The sequence below is a fragment of the Hemicordylus capensis genome, chromosome 2 (genome assembly GCF_027244095.1).
Source record: "Hemicordylus capensis ecotype Gifberg chromosome 2, rHemCap1.1.pri, whole genome shotgun sequence".
NCBI classification, from domain to species: domain Eukaryota; kingdom Metazoa; phylum Chordata; class Lepidosauria; order Squamata; family Cordylidae; genus Hemicordylus; species Hemicordylus capensis.
Genome location: NC_069658.1, coordinates 27,408,388 through 27,427,600, shown reverse-complemented (window position 1 = coordinate 27,427,600; position 19,213 = coordinate 27,408,388). Strand labels below are relative to the sequence as shown.

Genomic DNA, 19,213 nt, shown 5'->3' with positions numbered 1-19,213 from the left:
CAGTCTGCATGTGCGTAAAACCATGATGGCTCTTTTTAGCCTATTAACAAGCCATTACCTTAAAGCAGCAAAAGGAATGCAGAGCTAGAATCCCATTTGCAGAATGCAGCCCTTCTTTATTCAAGGGAACCTCCTCTTTTCTGAGTCTGGCGCTGTTGCATGAAGAAGCAGCTCTACATTTGGACAGCATGGCCAATAGCCATTGGTGGTAGTTTTTAAAATTATTATATAAACGTTTAAGTTACCAAAGCACAGATATTTGTGTATTTGATATATATTCCATACAATATTTTTAACTCCTTAAGTCAGGGGTTCCCAACCTGTGGGACGGCTGATGTTGCTGAACTACAACTATAAATTATAGCTGGAGATGATGGGAGTTGTAGTTCAGCAACATCTGGAGTAACACAGGTTGGCAACCCCTGTCCTGAATAGTTCCTAGCAAAGCAAATGGTTGTCATTTCTCCTGTACTTTACCCATTGATAAATCCCAACTAACCCAGCTAATCCTCCCTGCTTAGCTGCTTCTGTTCTGTTGCCACATAGAGAGGCTATTCTGACGATCAGGCGAAATCGGGCTAGGATAGCCTAGCCCGATTTCGCCTGACTGTGTCAACCACCGGGCTCGCAGGCGAGCCCGGTGGTCTGCAGGCGGTTAACCCGCCAAAGTAACCCTTCCCTTAAACCGGGTTTGCGGGGTGAGCACTCCACAAACCTGTTTTTTTTGCTCATGAGTTGCTGCAGCACAGCTCCGCACTGCAGCTACTCATGAGCAGACCCCTGGCTGGGAGGCTGAAAAGCAGCCTCCCGGCTTGGGGGTCTCTCCAGCATGCCCTGCGTGCTTGCACAGGGCATGCTGGAGCTTCCGGGACGGTCCCCACATGGAGCTTCCGCACAGCCCCCGAACTCCCCAGCCCCTGATGTCAGACGCAGGGGGCGGGTCCCTTCGCCGCAAGCCCCACACACCTCAAGGGATGGCACTGCCCCCTTCCCACGTAAACTCTCGCAAGAGCTGCTATGCATGAGATTAGCAATGGGTATGTCTAAGTCAGAGAATTATATAGAGCGATGTGAGTATTTGCATTATCTACTGGTGCTGTTTGGTTTTTGGAGCTGGACCTTTCCTACTTTTATCTGTGCTTTTCTTAACAAATGATGCAGTATGCCGAGGCTCTTAATAAAAGGTTTTAAATGTAAGCATAAGCTTGTGTGACCGTGCTGCCCTTGTGTCTAGCTCTGTGATATGATGCTGGTGACATTCCCATTGTTCCCCTCCTCCTGACCTAACAATTTGTCAGATTGGACAGCTGATGGGTAAGCCTTGCTGTTGAACAGCTGAACGATTGGCAAGTATGATACACCTTGCTTTGCACCAGGCAGTGCAGCGCAAGTTGCCAGCTTAACAGCATCCACCCATGCTGATTGTATGGTACAGGTGAGGTGTCCCGAGTTGGCCCATGATATCACTTCAGTGCTCAAGTTAAGATGCTGTCAAGCCAGTGGTTTGTGAGATTCAGCTTTGTCGTCTTTGAACAGTAAACGTGTATCGCGTAACTTGTTAAGGCCGTTCACGTGACCGGCCCTCTCCGGGCTTGGACAGCCCTACTCTAGGACTGGTCACGTGTAGCACTGTGCACCAGGGTAGCCCCGGTTTTGTACCCGGGGTTATAGTGAGGTAGAGAAGGGTGCAAGCACACCCTTCTACCCCACTCCCTAGTCATATGAATACTTGGGCTGCCTGTAGTCCATAGAGCTGGGTGGCAAGAGCCCCTGGAAGCAGGGAGATCCCCCAATGCACTGCACTGCTTGCATGGAGCATTGTGGGATGCGGAAGGCCACAGCCTGCTCCCACCCCACCCCCTCGCTGCTCGTGAATCGCTCATGTTTCGGTCATGTGGGTGTGTGGCAGGAATGATCCTAGAGCGGCGGGGATCTTGTGGGGGAAGGTAGATTGTATCCTGCCTCCTCACCCTAACAGTAATGGTTGTATGAATGACCTTTTTATGTAGCTTGGCATGATAAGAATCTCTGGCAAGCATTTCCAGAAATTATCTCTGAGGTTCTCTGTTCAAATTCCTTAACGGATTAAAAAAAAAAAAAAAAGAATCTTCACCCACTATCCAAAAATCAAGCCTGATCAAGCATTATAATAACTACCCCTGCTAACTTGGCAAAGAGGCACCTTTTAATGTGGTGATTCTCTTTATTTAGCAGAGGGAGATTAACTGGCCTTATCCACCCCCAGCACAGTACCTCCAGAGACTGTTGCTGGTGTCTTTTCTTTTCTTTTGAGATTGTGAGCCCTTTGGGGACAGGGATCCACCTTATTTATTTATTCATTCATTCATTCATTCATTCATTCATTCCTCTGTGTAAACCGCCCTGAAGCATTTTTGGAAGGGCGGTACAGAAATCAATCAATCAATCAATCATAGGTGCATTAAACAGGTTATTTATATCTTATATTTATAGCAGCTTACGACTGCTCCAAAGCATCCTGGGGCTTGTAATTTGTTCGGAGTATTGAGAATTTTATGTTAGCGATTCCTAGTCCCCTCACAGAATTATAATTCCCAGGGCTCTCTGGGGGAGACCAGATGACTGTTCAACCATATTTTGTGGTTATGACTGGGCTGCTAAAATGACTTCAGGTGTTCAAGCGACAGACTGTGTTTGCTTTCAGTCCATTTGCATTCATTACAAAATGTGCCGAAAATGTGTTGTTTATATTTTTGTTACTCTGGATTTTGGAGCATCACATGTTTTTGTTTGTTTGTTTAATAACGTTAATATTGTAATTCTAGATTCTTCATATACACCTCAGAACCTGACATGTATAACGCACGATTTGAACACAGTTCATTGCACCTGGACTACTGCCTCTGCAACCAGCCCTGAATTTACTTATAAATTCTGTCCCACGACCAGGTAACAACTAACAATTTCTTGGTGCTTTCTTGTGAAAGATTTCCTGTAGCAAGGGTGGGCACACGTGGCCCTCCAGCTGTTGTTGAACTACAACTCCCATCATCCCCAACCATGGTTGGGGATGATGGGAGTTGTAGTTCAATAACATCTGGAGGGCCAAGTTTGCCCACCTCAATCCTATAGCTTTGTCAATGTCCATGTTCATGAAATTGTTTACTGTTCTGGAATGACTTGCAACACACCAGCTTGTATCCATTCTATATCATGAATCAGTTTCCACTGCTTAAGGCACAGCTAGGAGATAGCAAAATTATTTATTCACATTGATTGCATTATACAGGTGGACCTTGGTATTTGCAGTGGTTCCGCTCTCTGCAATTACTGCGGATATAGCGAAACCATGAATACCGCGTCATTAAAGTATATGTGATCGTAGGGTTCAGGTTTCTGGAGGCCGCAAAATCTTACAGATTTTGTAATGGTGGAAAAAGGGCCTCCCCCCAAAAGCAAAGTAAAGTGCCCAACCATGTTCCATGGCCTCCAGCAGTCCAGCAATGCCCCCCAGAAGTCAGAATGTTGCCATTATCCCATGCTTTTTGGTGGGGGAAATGTTTTTTTTTAAAAAAAACACAGAATGAGCCACAAAATGCCTCCCACACGCAAAATGGCTGGAAATGACCTCCAAGGCCACTTCTGGCCACCCCAACCTGTGGATACATGGATTTAACCCTCCCCCCACCCCCCGCCAGTGTATGCTGAGGTTGGGTGTCAGTTCCCCAACCACAGATACATGAAATAGCAGATGCTGGATCCGTGGGTAAGGAGGTATGCCTATACAATTCCTTAGCATGGTAGTGGCTTTCAATAAAATGCAAAATTTAAAAGGTGAAGATTTTCCAAACCACTGTATAACCTTTCCTGAAATATATGCAGCCATGAACTAAAACCAGCAATGATCTAGCTGAAGAAATCTTCCAGATAAAAGTTATTTGAAATAAATTAGTCTTTAACTGCTTCATGATGGAAGCCAGGGAAGAAAGTCATGTAAACTAGATAGTCATGTAAACTTCCTTAGAAAGGGAATTCCATATCTGGGGCAACATCACAGAGAAGGCTGTAGATCTTAGACTAACCGTACATGAGAAACAAAATAACTGCCCACCCCCAAGAAACCTCTGTATGCTCAAACCTTGAACCCCCTCAGATCCTCCATATACAGTATATTGGCTGAATGTATTTTCAGCAAATATTCCCAGGTCAACATTAGGTTGGACTGTCACAAGAACCTTGTCCAAACCTTACAGCAACATAAAATAAATTAAAACGGAAATTAAAACCTTAAAACACTTTAAATTAACAAGTCTAGTTAAAGAGCTTTGATGCAGTATCATCTTCTCGAAGTGTTCAATGTAAGATGGCCTAAGTGTGGGTACTGAAATCTCCCAACCAGTGTTCCTTCTAACAGAGATTCCCAGATGTTGCTGACTACAACTCCCATAATCCCCAGCCAAAGGCCATTGTAGTTGAGGCTGCTGTGAGTTGTAGTCAACAACATCTGGGAATCCCTGTTATAGGGAACACTGCTCCCAACAGCCAGGGGTGATCCTTCTGTGTGGTGAGGTGAGGCGGTCGCCTCAGGAAGTGGATTATTGGGGCACCAGCACTGTGGCAAGATGCTTCCGGCTGCTGCCATTAGAGCAGCTCTTTGGGAACATCTGAGCCTCAGAAACATTGCAAGGAGCATCTTTCCACAGCACTCCTTACACATTTTTCAAGAAGCACGAGGAGAGAAGAGGGAGCGGTTGGCAACTTGCCCTCCTCCCTGTATCTCATGCCATTTTCAAAGCTTGTAAGAATTGGTTCTGAAGGGGGCTCGCCCCACCAGGGTCTTGGGGCAAGGCAGCATTTTGTGCCTCGCCTCAAGCTCCACAGCACCATGGACAGCCCCTGCTGACAGCTTTTGGTCTCCAATAAGGCTGTGCAAAGCTTCACTGACCAAACATGACCCACAGTGGATCAGCCCAATTCAGCCCAAACTGTTGGATTCAGTTTGAAGCTGGATTCAGCCGAACTGATTCAGAACCTGAACTGCTCAACCCCTGCTAATTGAGCAAAGAGGGACCTCAAAGTGGTGATTCTCTAAGATTTAGCCGGGGGAGAGCAACTGGCCCTAGCCAGCCCCAGCTCAGCATCCCTCCTGTGGCTGTGGCTGGTGTCTGTCTTATGTGCTGATTTTTTAAAGGTTGTGAGCCCTTTAGGGACAGGGAGCCATCTTATTGATGCATTTTTTATTTTTCTATGTAAACCGCTTTGAGAATTTTGTTGGCGAGATTTGTTGAAGAGATTTTGTTGAGGATTTATAAATCAGTTTTGTTGATATATAAATATCAGTAGCAGAAACAGTTCATCCTCCAAAGTATCCCCACTCCTCTTTCCTGTGCTTACTTTACGGGGCTTGAGGAGAGGTGAATCACTCCCCATGGTGAGGGCTCAGCAGCTCCAGAAATGGGCACAGCTGATGTATCAGCCGAAGCTGATAAAAAGCACTCCTGGCCACTGCCTCAGCCTGAAAAACCACGGAGAGTTTGGAATCCAGGAGCACTCCCAAGCTACATACCTGAAACGTATGTTTCAGGGGGAGTGTGACCCCATCCAGAACAGGTAAATTGACAGGGGCGGATTCTGATTTGGAGGCATTCAGTCATAATTACACAGATGGTAGTTTCACCCCATTGGCTCCTCAGCCAGGCACATACACCAAATGTCATGTTCCATTGTGTGTGTGTGTGTGTGTGTGTGTGTGTGTGTGTATAATTAAAAAAAAAATAAAAAAATTTTTTTTAGTGCTTCAGATTGTTCCGAAACTAAGGATAAAAGGACCAGTTTTCAACTTATATCATTTGATCACCCTGGGAACGTCGAGATAATTACCTTGCATTCTGGAAAAGCAATAGCTAAAAAAACATTTGTATTGCATGAGAATAATATTTGTAAGTATATATTACTTTTTATACAGAGATTGCCCTTACTTCAGTGCTTAATGCTTCCAGGGCATGTTTCCTTCTCCTCTTCTCACCTCATGCTTCACACTCACCCCTCTCTGTGAAGCTCTTCTGAAAGGGTATTCCAGAGCTGCGGGGCCTACAACCGAGAAGGCTCTGTCTCTTGTCCCTGCCTGCACCCTTCCCAGAAAGAAGAAGATGCTGCATTGTTGGGAGGACAGAGTTGGATCCTCTGTTAGAAGTTTCAGCAGTTCATGTTGACCAGGCCTGCTCAACTTAGCACCCCCCGCCCAGCTGCTTTTGGAGTACAACTCCCATCATCCCCAGCCATAGTGGCCAATAGCCAGGGATTATGGGAGTTGTAGGCCAACATCTGCAGGAGGGCGGAAGGTGAGTAGACCTGATGTAGACCTATATTAAAAACTTTGTTCTACCCGGGTTTGGGAGCTGTGTGTGCTCCCAGTTTTCGATTATGTGGAAGCAAGGTAGGAGGGAAACCTGGGTAGTTTTTCTTCCTACCTTGCTCCCACACAGTCACTTCTACCCAGATTTTATATTTCTATGTTTAATGCTGTGTGCCTTGCCCCTTCTCCAGATTGTGTGCGAGGTGGCAGTTTGGACAAAGTACCACTCCCCACACAATTAGAGAGGGAAGGCGTACAGAGAAGGGGAGAGGCACATGCTCTTGCATGTCCCTAATCGCAGGTGGGTGGGACTGGCTTAGATGTATCATCTGAACCAGCCCCTTTTTTGTCTACATTAGTTTGCTTGAACACTGATTTATGCTTTTCTACTTGGGTGGGTGACCAAAGTTCTGTATAAGAAAATATTGATTTGTAAGCTCCCAAAGGCAGGCATCTAGCTTTGCTCATGGTGCTCTGTAAAAGGCCTTCTACCCTGATGGTGCGATATAAATGCTGGTTGGAGCACCTAACGTAGTTTGGGTGAGAGCCACATTGAACTGGCTTGCATGAAGAGCCCAGTGCATTCTGAGCCATACATATGCATAATCTGTACACCAGTTGCGTCCCTACTTAGAGAAATCAGACCTGATCTCAGTCACTCATGTGTTGGTAGTCCAGATTGGACTACTGTAATGTGATCTATGTGGGGCTGCCCTTGAAGAGAGTTCAGATGCTTCAACTAGTCCTGAATGCTGCCACAAGATTGCCCATGGGCCATCGTTGCTACTTGAGTATTGCACCCATCCTGCAGCAGGTTCACTGATACGAGGCTGCTTCTGGGCTAAATTCAAAATGCTGTTTTCATGGAAGGGAGAAGCAGCAATTAAGTCATGCTTGCCAGTGTCGATACCAAGTGGTTCTGAATCTAGTTCTCTCTCTTCCTTTTTTTCAAGCACTTGTTCCCCTCACTCCACGCATTGAGCGCTTGAGTGCCAACTTTTCAACCCAAACATTGATTCTGGAGTGGAAGGATGGTGGTGCAGCATTTCCATATGAATTAGATGCACTCTGGGAAATTCAGATCCTGCGTAAAGACCCCATGGAGGAAGTAGCACGAGTAAGTTGTTGCTTTTGCCTTCTGCTGCAATATTATTTGTTTCATCCATCCCAAATTTGATACTTTTCTTTGTCACTTTGTACTTCTAGTCGCTAGGTAAAAACCGTTTTTTGTTCATCCAGGCCTTTTAAATTCTTATTTTCAGATTTGATCTGATTTTTAACTAATTTTAAAATGAGTTTTTAAGCTATTGTACTTTGTATTTTCTTTTCTTCTTTTTTGTCTCTTATGATTTAATGTATTATGTGTTTTTAGTGTATGTTTTAATCGTCTGTTGTGAGCCGCCCAGAGAACAATTTGTTATGGAGTGGCTAACAAATAAAGATGAGGAGGAGGTTGAGGATTAGAGGCAGATCCCTTTTTAAAAAGTAAAGATGCTTTTGAAGTTGTGTCACCTGAATTTGTTACAGATAATTTCAGTTATATCATTCGTATCTTGACATTTCTCCAAGGAGCTGTTACGTAAAGGTAAATTGTGCCATTGGGTCAGTATCAACTCCTGGCAGCCACAGAGCCCAGTTGTTTTCTTTTTGGTAGAATACAGGAGGGGTTTACCATTCACATCTCCTGCGCAATATGAGATGATGCCTTTCAGCATCTTCCTATATCACTGCTGCCCAATCTAGGTGTTTCCCATAGCCTGGGAAACATACCAGTGGGGATTTGAACTGGCAGCCTTCTGCTTGTTAGTCAAGCATTTCCCCACTGCACCACTTAAGGTGATCTAGTTGTTACATACATGAGGTTAATCCCATTTTGCTTTGGGTCAGCTTAGAGTGGGAAAGAGTGGCCTTCCTCCAGGTCACACAGGGAGCTCCCTCATGACTGAGCTGGATCCTGTTTTTGCTGCAAGTTATCAATGACAAATAGAATACCAGCAGTTAGACATCAGGCAGCAAGGAGTACTCTCTGTCTTTCTCCTGGACTCGCACTCGCTGCTCTTTATGGTCTCAGGCAGTCCAGTTTTGCTGGCCCCTGTGTCTTGCTGCCACAGTGCTCTCCCTTCCAGCACCCAGCCTTGACTGCATGACAGTGAGATGCACAGGTCAGCAAAAACGCACACTCCCAGGAGGTGAGGGGGAAGAGTGGTGGCATCCGTGCTGGTCTCTGCAACATGGGAACCTAGGAAGCGGCCTTATACCGAATCAGACCGTTGTCCATCTAGCTCAGTATTGTCTACACAGACTGGCAGTGGCTTCTCCAAGGTTGCAGGCAGCAATCTCTCTCAGCCCTATCTTGGAGATGCTGCCAGGGAGGGAACTTTCTGCCTGCAAGCGTGCAGGTGCTCTTCTCAGACTGGCTCCATCCCCTAAGGGGAATATCTTATAGTGCTCACATGTAGTCTCCCATTAAAATGCATCCAGGGCAGACCCTGCTTAGCAAAGGGGACAATTCATGTTTGACTTGCCTAGCGGGCAAGAGGTTGCTGGTCTGAATCCCTGCTGGTACACCTATATCAGGCAGCAGCAATATAGGAAGGTGCTGAAAGGAATCATCTCACACTGCACGGGAGGAGGCCATGGTAAACCCCTCCTGTATTCTACCAAAGATAACCACAGAGATGTGGTCTCCAGGAGTCGAAACTGACTCGAGGGCACAACTTTACCTTTACTTTACCTAGAGACCAGCTATCCTCCCTCTGACCTTGAGGGCAGGGTTAAAGAAGATTGGCCAGAGGTCAAGGCAAGCAAGGGGGTCAAAGTGGCATTTTGCAACATACCTGGAGCAATGAGTCCCTGCAAGCCACCTCTGGGATCAGCCAGTGGGCTTCATCCTGATTGAGCAGGGATTTGAACCTACAGGCATTCCCCAAGTTACAAACATCTGACTTACAAGCCCTATACTTACACACAAAGCTCCGTAACATAGCCAGCGTGGTGTAGTGGCTAGAGTGCTGGACTAGGAACGAGGAGACCCGAGTTCAAATCCCCATTCAGCTATGAAACTAGCTGGGTGACTCTGGGCCAGTCACTTCTCTCTCAGCCTAACCTACTTCACAGGGTTGTTGTGAGGAGAAACCTAAGTATGTAGTACACCGCTCTGGGCTCCTTGGGGGAAGAGCGAGATATAAAATGTAACAACAACAACAACAACAACATAATATTACATTTGTAAGTTGGAGACTTCCTTAAAGGCCAGTCTGCACATACAAACAGGCAGGGAACTATATGCATTCAGAGTTATGAACATCTGAATTCCAAACAAAAGTTTGGCACACAACTTGTTTGTAAATTGTGGACTTCCTGTATGGCTCCTTAGTCCTAGTCTGTTACTCTAAGATGAGAGTTTGAGATGCTTTACATTTTCACTCATGATATAAAACGAATGGGAATTGCAAGTTAAGCTGCCCATCTTAATTTTCACGCTATGTAAGCTGTAAAGGCTTTGTATGATCTGTTATGTGATGGTGGCTTTTGAAATGAGGCTCCATGCACCCACCCATAATTTTTCTGTGGAGATTTCTCGTCCTCCTGGGTTTTCTAGCTTGTTAGATTCTATCCCTTCTTTAATATACAGTACTACTCCACCCCACCATCTGCCCCTCCCTGTCCTTTCTGTAGAGTTTGTATCCAGGAATAACAGTGTCCCACTGGTTTTCACCAGGTTTCTGTTCCACCAGGTGTCCACTATATCTGTGTTTTCATTAGCAACCAAGCACTCCAGCTCACACATCTTGGCTCAGAGGCTTCTGGCATGGGTATAATACGCCAGGTTTCTTACCTGGAGTTGGTGTATGCTGTTTCCCTTACTTTCATCTGACCTTTCCGACTAGCTGTCATGTGTTTCCATCTGCTGTACTCCTGGTTCTACTCTGTTGCCTTCTGGTTTGTCTGAAAAATTTTCATCCTTGCACCTTAGGGGATGTTACTTGCTGAATGAGATACTACCCAGTTTCTGTCGGCAATCCCCAGGTATCATTTTAAAAGCTGCTCTGTGACCTTTTTAGCCTACTTTCCAGTATGCTTATGAGATCCCCTGGCTTTCTCTGTGTGTGTCCATGTGTCGGTGTCCCCCCCATCATCAACTTCGCAACACCTGGACCAATATGAACCAAATTGTAGAGACACATAGGGACACCTCAACGGTGTAGTTTGTGATGATGTCATCAACCTCGATCCAAGATGGCGGACGCGTAAACTTTTGAGGCACAAGTGGGCTAACTTGTGAACCACTAACCAATTTGAACCAAATTTGCTACAGCTGTAGGGACACAGATTGTGACAATGTCGTCCAGCCCAGTTCAAGATCTTAGACACGTAAACATTTGAGGCACAAGTGCTCTAACTTATGGACAGTCTAACCAATTTGAATCAAATTTGCTACAGCTGTATGGACACATAGGGATGCCCCAATGGTGTAGTTTGTGATTATGTCATCCACCCTGATCCAAGATGCTGGATGTGTGAACTTTTGAGGCACAATTGTACCAACTTGAGAACTGTTAGACCAATTTGAACAAAATTTGGTTCAGTTGTAGTGAGTAACACATAGGGACACCTCAATGGTGTAGTTTGTAATGATGTCATCCACCCTGATCCAAGATGGTGGACACATGAACATTTGAGATTCAAGAGATCTAACTTGTGAACCTCAATTTGAACCAAATTTAGTCCAGTTTTAGAGATAGTGAAAGTAGGCTGACTAGTTCTTACCAGAACAACTTGTTTATTTTAAGTGCCAACAGTCCGGTTCCATCTTGATTCAAGTGGAGTCTCTTTTGAATAGGCTTCACTTGCCCCAAAATGTATCCCAGTGCCTAACAAATCTAAACCTCTCCTCCCGGCACCACCGTCTCATCCACACATTGAGACCCCTCAGTTCTGCCTGTCTCGCTGGCCCTCCACATGGAGCAGGTAGCACTTCAGAGAACACTATTCTGGGGGTCTTGGACTTCAGTATGCTACTTAGCAGCCTAAATTTGGCTTCCAGGACCTCCTGACTACATTTCCCAACACCATTAGTGCCGACATTCACCACAGCAGCTGACTCCTCCCCAGCACTGCCTAACAGTCTATCTAGACACTGTGTGATGTCCGCAACCTTCACACCCAGGCAGGCAAGTCACTGTGCAGTCTACACATGGGTCACAAACCTATATAGATTGTAACTTAATTTGTTGAAACTCATATGACATTCACAGCAAAGTCAACAAAAATGTGATGTTAACAAATCAACCCTGGCATTTGAAAGCAGGTTGTTTTGATGGCTTATGTGCTTTGTTTACAAGCTTTTCAGGGAAGAGTAATGGACAATCTGGTATCCTAATCTGGATCTTCAAACCATCCTTTATGGACCCACCAGCTAAAGAAGAATGTCCATCCATGCTGAGGCAACCACTCTCTCTCGATCCTTTTATCAATTAACGCTAATTAACTGACTTGTTTGGGTTGATCAAAGTGCAACTGTCCACTTTTTAAAATGTATTATTGTAACTTTTCTGTTACCTCTTTAGGAGACCTATCATTCAGTATTAACTAAAAGTGACACTATCCTCCGCTGGAACTGGACGTCGGACTTGCCTTTGGAGTGCACCACACACTATGTCAGGATTCGCTGTCTTGTTGAGGAGGAACACTTTGCTGGGAGCAGGGAATGGAGTGAATGGAGTCAGCTTGAAAATGTTCCTGGTAAGGAACCGCTGTTGTGAAAGCTGCATATGAGCGCACACTGTCACATGATCAGCACTGATGGAATGTAGGAGGGGTTGCATGAATGGAGGCGATTGCTATGTGTGTTTGACTGCAGATCGTTGGCAGGCTGCCGATGTGAATATCCAGGATCTGGTCTGAAGGCAGATGGGGAAACAACCATGCTAAAACTAAGCAGTTCTGGGTCTGGCCAGTGCCTGGATTGGAGACCACCTGGGAACCCCAAGTGGTCTCCAATCTGGGGTTCTCAGATTGGATTCTGGGTCTGGCCAGTGCCTGAATTTCCTGCACAGAAGTAACACAGGGTGTCAGTGTAATAAATAAATAATAATGGCTGATATCGTAATGATGTGCAATGAACAAAGTCGCACTAGTGCAAGTTTGCAGAGTGGTGCTGAAAATTGTATTTTTGGAATAGTGCCATCGTTCTTTTGTGCAACCATTCCTTTTAATGCATGTGACACATGCCACATTTTGGTAACTGTGGTGCAAGCGAAACATGTTTATGGAAGGTCAACCCTGGTCTGAAACACATGCTCCAGGCTTAGCACAAGTAGCTAGTGCAGCAGACTTGCTCTAGCGCAACATCATTCTGCAAGCATATGGTTAATATCGGATTGGATTAGAACCAACCAATATTAGTAACAATGATGCTTCTATATGGTGCAGTGATATATGGAGCAATGATGTTCCCATGGACCAAATTACTCCTGTGTTGAAAGAACTACATTGGCTGCCAATACGTTTCCAGGCAAAACACAAGGTGCTGGTTATTACCCATAAAGCCCTAAACAGTTTAGGCCCTGGGTATTTAAGAGAACGTCTTCTTTGCCATGAGCCCCACCGCCTGCTAAGATCATCTGGAGAGGTTCGCCTGTGGTTTCTGCCAACTCGTCTGGCAGCTACTTGGGAACGGGCCTTCTCCGTTGCAGCCCCTGGACTTTGGAACACGCTCCCTGTTGAGATAAAAGCCTCCCAATCTCTGGCAGCCTCTAAAAAGGCACTGAAGACACATTTATTCACTCAGGCTTTTAATTAGATGTATAGTTTTAATATTTTTAATATTGGGTTTTAAATGTTTTTAATGTTTTTAATGATTTTAATTGTAAACCGCCCAGAGACACAAGTTTTGGGCGGTATAGAAATATTTTGAATGAATGAATGTTCTCTCAGGAATTGTTACAATAGACCTCTAAGGGAAGTCTGGACTTTTATCCCGATGTGGCACATGGGAGGCTGAGAGGGAATGGCTCACCTAAGGTCTTCTGCCAACTTGATGACTGAGACAAGATTTGAACCAGAGACTTCCTGCCTCATACACTTAGCCACTACGCTGTTTTCCTGGAATTGTCATGAATCTTTGCTCTTTCAGTGGTTGTCCTGAGCATGCAAAGTCAGATAGACCTTTTTCTTTATCACTAGAAATATGATTTGTGTTAATGGGAGGGATTTTACCAACATTAAGAGTGCTTCCACTTAGAGCAGGCATCTCCAAACTGCGGCCCTCCAGATGTTGCTGAACTACAACTTCCAGATTACCCAGCTACAAAAAATTGTGTCTAGTGATGCTGGGAGTTCAGCAACATCTGGAGGGCCACAGTTTGGGGATGCCTGGCTTAGATTCCCCCCCCACCCTCCAGGTTCCAGATGTGCTGATTTCTACCAAAAGTGGATGATAAATGCACTTGGAGTCCTTTTGGTTCTGATGTCTCCAGTCCTTTCCAGAAGAGCTGCTTTAGCTTGCACTTCACTCTTCACTTTCTAATTTCAAAAACTTAGGAGGATTCAAGTGTGCAGATACTCACTCAATGGAGTAGCTAGGGAAATGACCAAACATTGTGGATCTATTCTCTCTTGACACCCCCCCCCTCCATTTTCTATTGCAGGACAAGATAAAGGCTCTGTCTCTAAAGTTTATCCCGTAGACCCATTGGTGCCAGTGGGTTCCAACCTGACCTTCTGTTGCCTGTGGCACAAAAAACAAAGATTCATTTCCCTGGGGTATGACAGGTGTTCACCTGAACAGTGTCCAACTGTCAGTCTCTCCAACCAGAGCATGTTGATCTATGTGCGAAATGTCACTGTCAACGATTCTCTGAAGAATGTATTTTGTAACCTGACCCCAGAAGCAGACATGCAGTTTTTGGTCGGAAGTGTATTATTTGTAGGCTGTAAGTATTATTTATTTGATTGATTGATTGTATTTTTATACCACCTAATATAGAAATCTCCATGTGGTGTACAAATTAAAACATAATATGAAACAGTTAAAATTCATAAAACATTAAAATCTCAATAAATAGAAACACATTAAAAGTATGAAGAACTGTAACAGAGTGTGCAAACACATCTACTAGTAGCTTTGAGAAGTCTTTTGGAATTTGAGCTTCCCCACTTTGGAAACCTGTCTCTTTTCTGAGCTGTGCTTGAATCCCCTTTGAAGTTCAAAGTCAGTATGTAATAGGTTTATCACCATCACAGCCACCACCCGCTCCCTTGGTTCCCCCTCATCCCTCCCTTTTAAGTCCCCCTCTCCTAAGAAAATGGACCTTTGCATGGAGGAAACTGAAGACAGGGAATTCCCTAGCCTCCCCTCAATCATACTTAGGCTGGGTTCAGATGTAACAGTGGCACTGCAAATTCAGCATGTGTGTGCACCATACTTCCGGTCATGGGGGAGATACACCAAGATTGGACACGTTGTACAAACCTGCCCACCTCGGCATATATTATCCTAATTGCAATACATCCATACCTCACTTCAAATCTTGGTTATGGTTGCATGGACCTGAGAATTCATATACCAAGATTGGTCACTTTGGTTGAATGTGCCTATATATAATCAGTTTGGTTAGCCATTGCTGTCTACTAGGAATGTGCAGAAAATTTTGAGAGTGAAAATGCTTTGACTTGAAATAAGCCATTTCAAGTGTTTCAAGAATTCAAAAAAATAATGCCTTCTAAATAAAGGGCATTAAATGCAATAAAGCTCAGAATGGAACAACCCCGTTTCAATGGAAGCATTTTGACATTTCAAGCACAATTTGGGAGGCCTGTTTTCCCCTTGTTGGTTGGTTTTCTGGCACTGGTTTCTGATTAGTTTGCAATCTCCTTGCTTCTTATCATACAAATCAAGTGTTGCCATGGGCAACTGTGCCCCATAGGCTTGGAGGAGGGAGAGAGCACACAAAAGGAGGCAATTTCAAAATGTATTCAAAGGGACCGGGAAGAAGGAATCAAGGAAAGTTTGATTTTATAGTTTTCTTTTCTCAGCACTGGGTATAATGTGCTGTGCTATTGCTGCTATAATTATCTGGTTTTGCTGGATCTCAGATTGACAAAGGCAGAACTTGGGTGACTGCCTGCCTTGAATTGTGGTTTGTTTTGTTTGTGAGATAGTGTTGTAGCAAGAAATGGACAATGGCAACTCTACCTCCCTCCCTCTCTCTGTAATATTTCTTGGTTGATTACTATGATGAGCTCCATGTCTGGCCTTGAGATTATCTTGTGAGATAATCTCAATTTCTCTGGTCTGTTCTGCAATCTGCATTGCAAGATGTCAAAATGTGGCTGAAGTTGCTCTAGTTCTGCTTATCGCCATGCTTGCTGGTAAGGGCTGTGGCAGCTGTTGCAATGCTAGGAATTAAAGAGTCGTAATTGTGCGTGAGAGAGCAACTTGTGCCAATGATGTTACTGCAGCACAGGCACTGTGGCTGGCAGTGGATTCTGGGTCAGTGGTTCTTTTTTTGGTAATTTTTGGAATGTGTTTGAAATGCGTATTCTGTGTTAGAGGGACAGGTTCCCTTTTACTGTGCTTCCAATCTGCAGTGTTTTTTCAAGGCAGAGTTGCAAAATGCACTGGAAATTACAATGCAAAACTTGTGTGCAGTGCATTCTGTGAGGACAACTTGTTTTGGCCATAGGGAACAATGGGGAAACTCGGAACCCCTCCCCCCCCCATGGGTCTCTCCTAAGGACACCAAAGTGGGTTGGGTGGTAGGGCATGATGGGTGCTACCTACTACTCAACCCACAAAATAAATTGGCACCAGATGATTTTTTAAAAAATTAACCTTTCATCAAAACCCACATATGATTCTATGGGTGTTTGGGGGAAAGGTTAAAAATGTGTTAAAAATGTCCCTCTTGGCCATTTCTTTTGTGACTGGGTGGTAAGTAGCACCCATTTTGCCCTACCACACAACCCACCTTGATGTCCCTAGGAGCTACCCATGATGAGCAATGGGGTGTTTTGAGTTCCCCATTGTTCCCTATTATCAAAACACTCGAAATGTTTTGAGTTGGTTCCATTGAAACAGGTGGCTTGACCACTGTTTTCGATGAAACGTTTTGGCTGTTTGCAGACTGATTTTGAGCTTAAAATGAAATGCAAAATCTCTACTGTCTGTTGTAGATAGATGAGCACACACAGAGGCTATGCAGAAATTGTACAGCGTAAGGATGCATCTTTATACATGGAGTTATCAATGTTACATGACTGAAAATTCTGAAAAAGTTCAGAAAGGAATTCTTTCCTGGTCACGGTCTCCTCCAAGGCCCCTACATGGGGGATTCTGGAGTCTGGGGTCAGGACCTTGGAGAGCTCCCAAACGGAAATATCAGGACTAGTGGTGTGCACGGAACCATGCAGCGCGGTCCGACACTGAGGGGGGGTCTACCTTTAAGGGCGGGGGGCGTAGAACTTACCCCTCCCGCCGCTCTTCCCCCTCCGGCGCTGTGTTTTAAATTGAAGTTTTTGGGGCGGCAGTGTTCCTCCCTGCCACCCCTGCCCCCGTCGTTGCCTGGAAGAAGGAGTAAGATGAGCACGCATCGCGACACACGCGTACAGAGGCGAAAGACGTGCGCATGACAGCTCGTCTTACTCCTTCTTCCGGGCAACGACGGAGGCAGGGGCGGCAGGGAGGAACGCTGCCACCCCAAAAACTTCAATTTAAAACGCAGCGCCATGGGGGAAGAGCGGCGGGAGGGGTAAGTTCTACCCCCCGCCCTTAAAGGTAGACCCCCCCTCAGTTCCGGACCGGTCTGTTTCCGAACCGGTTCGGAGGCCTCCAACATGGCCTCCGAACCGGTTCGTGCACATCCCTAATCAGGACCTCAACCGTAGCTCTAGGTAATACAGGGACTAGGTGCTGCAACAAATAAGGAATGCTGCTCCAACAGATTCTTCCAGCAAACTCACCCTGCTCAAGCAGTGATTCAGTCCAACCCCTTCTATAAGAAAGTTCTGGCTCCTAAAGGGATGTTTCCCAATTTTGTAAATGCTGGCTCTAGCAGCACTGGGATACCTTTGTTGTGACTGGTAGGTCCCTGAAGAACAGTGGCAGGCCTGTGGCCTTTTGTCTTGTAGGATGTGTGGGTGTGCTTGTTTGGATTCCCTGGTTTACATGGTGTGGTGGCGGAGTTGCAATGGTCATGCTGTGCCTGAATTACAAATGCCTCCTGCTCTGTCTCTTCCCCCATTCTTTCCAACCCTGTTCCCTACCTGGGAGGCTCTGGGGTCAGGACAGGTTCAAAGTGTGTGGTGCATATATCTGCTTTTCTTTTTTCTCCACCTCTACAGACCCCCCTGATGTTCCACAAAACCTAGGCTGTGAAACAAGAGATTTTAAGGAGATAACATGCAAATGGAAACCGGGAAGACCCACTAACTTGCTAGGTAGACGCGCAACTATTTACACTGTTTTTGAAAGGTAAACTTTTTCATTCAGAGAATTTTATCTAGATTTCTTGAACTTGACCTAATTTGCAGACACATGTACCCCTACCTTTTTCCTTGTAAACATTTGCCATTTATTTAAATTGATTTTAGGTCTAAAGAATGGGCCTAGAAGTCTATTTTCTTTCTCTTCCCTAAATGTAAGGGGATCTGCTTATAAGGTCACTTTTAGATGGAACAGCCAGCAAAACTTTCCCATATGATTCCTGAGTGTTCACATAAATAGGATCATATCCATCTGCGGTGGTCTTCACCATGATTTAAATTATTTTGGCATAGAGTAATTCAATATATTAAGGAAATGCCATCTGTATTGTTGCTGTGGAAACCTGAAATAAATTTGCTAATTACCATTTCAAGAGCCACCAGTGTTCGCTTTATGTTTTATTATTGGCAACAACAATTTGCATTGCCAAGGAATGAGAAAGGAGGAACCCTCCAAAAGTTAAATGTTGGTTTGATAAAATTAGTTGCTGGTCCTCTGAACCCCTTCCAGTTTATCAATAGCTCCATTCAGATATTAATGAAGAAGACACTGTACTCGCATACATCATCTCAAACAGGACTGGAAGTCCCACCCCAGCCCTGTCACTCACCTCTACAGCCCACTGCTCATGATTACAGTGGCATTTGTCTGAAGATGCAGATACTGTATCTCTGTCAGCAGCTCCAGCCCAGATCCGCCTCCTGGGCAAAAAGTGTGGTAGAATGGAGAAGGAGTCCATCCTACTCATGTTTTGGTTGTGCGCCACTGGGGCTCTGAAAACGCCCACCAGTAGTAATGGCCATAGAGCTTCAACTGCAGCACTGCCCATTGCAGCAGGCTGCCTCTTTGCTGCCCGTGCGGTGCATTATAGGATGCAGGAGGGATCCTCCTGATCCCATGTTGGGCGAATGCTGCCGCACCAGTTGGGCGCCCAAAGGCTTTGATTGGGGAACAGAAGGTGTTCAATGGCTTTTATACAAAGAAGTGTTTAAAAAATGTTAAAAAAATAATAATAGTATTTTCACCATTTTTCTTAAATTTGCAGAATATCTGGGAGGAAAAACACAGCACGTGAAGTTTATAGCTATAAGTTCCCAATTCCCGAACATCAGAAAACATATAACATCACTGTCTATGCTTCCAATTCTCTTGGTCATACCGAGGCCTCTAATTCAGCAAATATAAATCAAAGAGGTGAGTGCTAAAGAACTAGTCTAAATAATTAGTCAATTTCTGAAGTTATTAAGAATGCTTTGTTCCCCCCTCCCCGCCACAAAGATCTATGAAACTGATATACAAAGAAGGTATTCTCTTTATATCTTAAGGACTCTTTAAGATATAAAGGATATAATTAGACACAATTAGCATGTTTTAAACATCATAGTAGGAAT

At 44.8% G+C, this 19,213-nt stretch overlaps 1 protein-coding gene across 2 annotated transcripts in view; it reads left to right on the top strand.

The window, feature by feature from the left end:
- The window catches only part of LOC128345042 (leukemia inhibitory factor receptor-like), a 108,691-nt gene that overhangs the window by 40,778 nt on the left and 48,700 nt on the right, over positions 1–19,213 (top strand). For both annotated transcript variants that reach the window (XM_053296344.1, XM_053296345.1), the window contains exons 3-9: positions 2,805–2,928; positions 5,773–5,918; positions 7,288–7,451; positions 11,905–12,079; positions 13,987–14,271; positions 17,681–17,810; positions 18,868–19,016. In XM_053296344.1, coding sequence (XP_053152319.1) covers positions 2,805–2,928; positions 5,773–5,918; positions 7,288–7,451; positions 11,905–12,079; positions 13,987–14,271; positions 17,681–17,810; positions 18,868–19,016 — 1,173 coding nt within the window. The remainder of the gene's footprint in view (positions 1–2,804; positions 2,929–5,772; positions 5,919–7,287; positions 7,452–11,904; positions 12,080–13,986; positions 14,272–17,680; positions 17,811–18,867; positions 19,017–19,213) is intronic.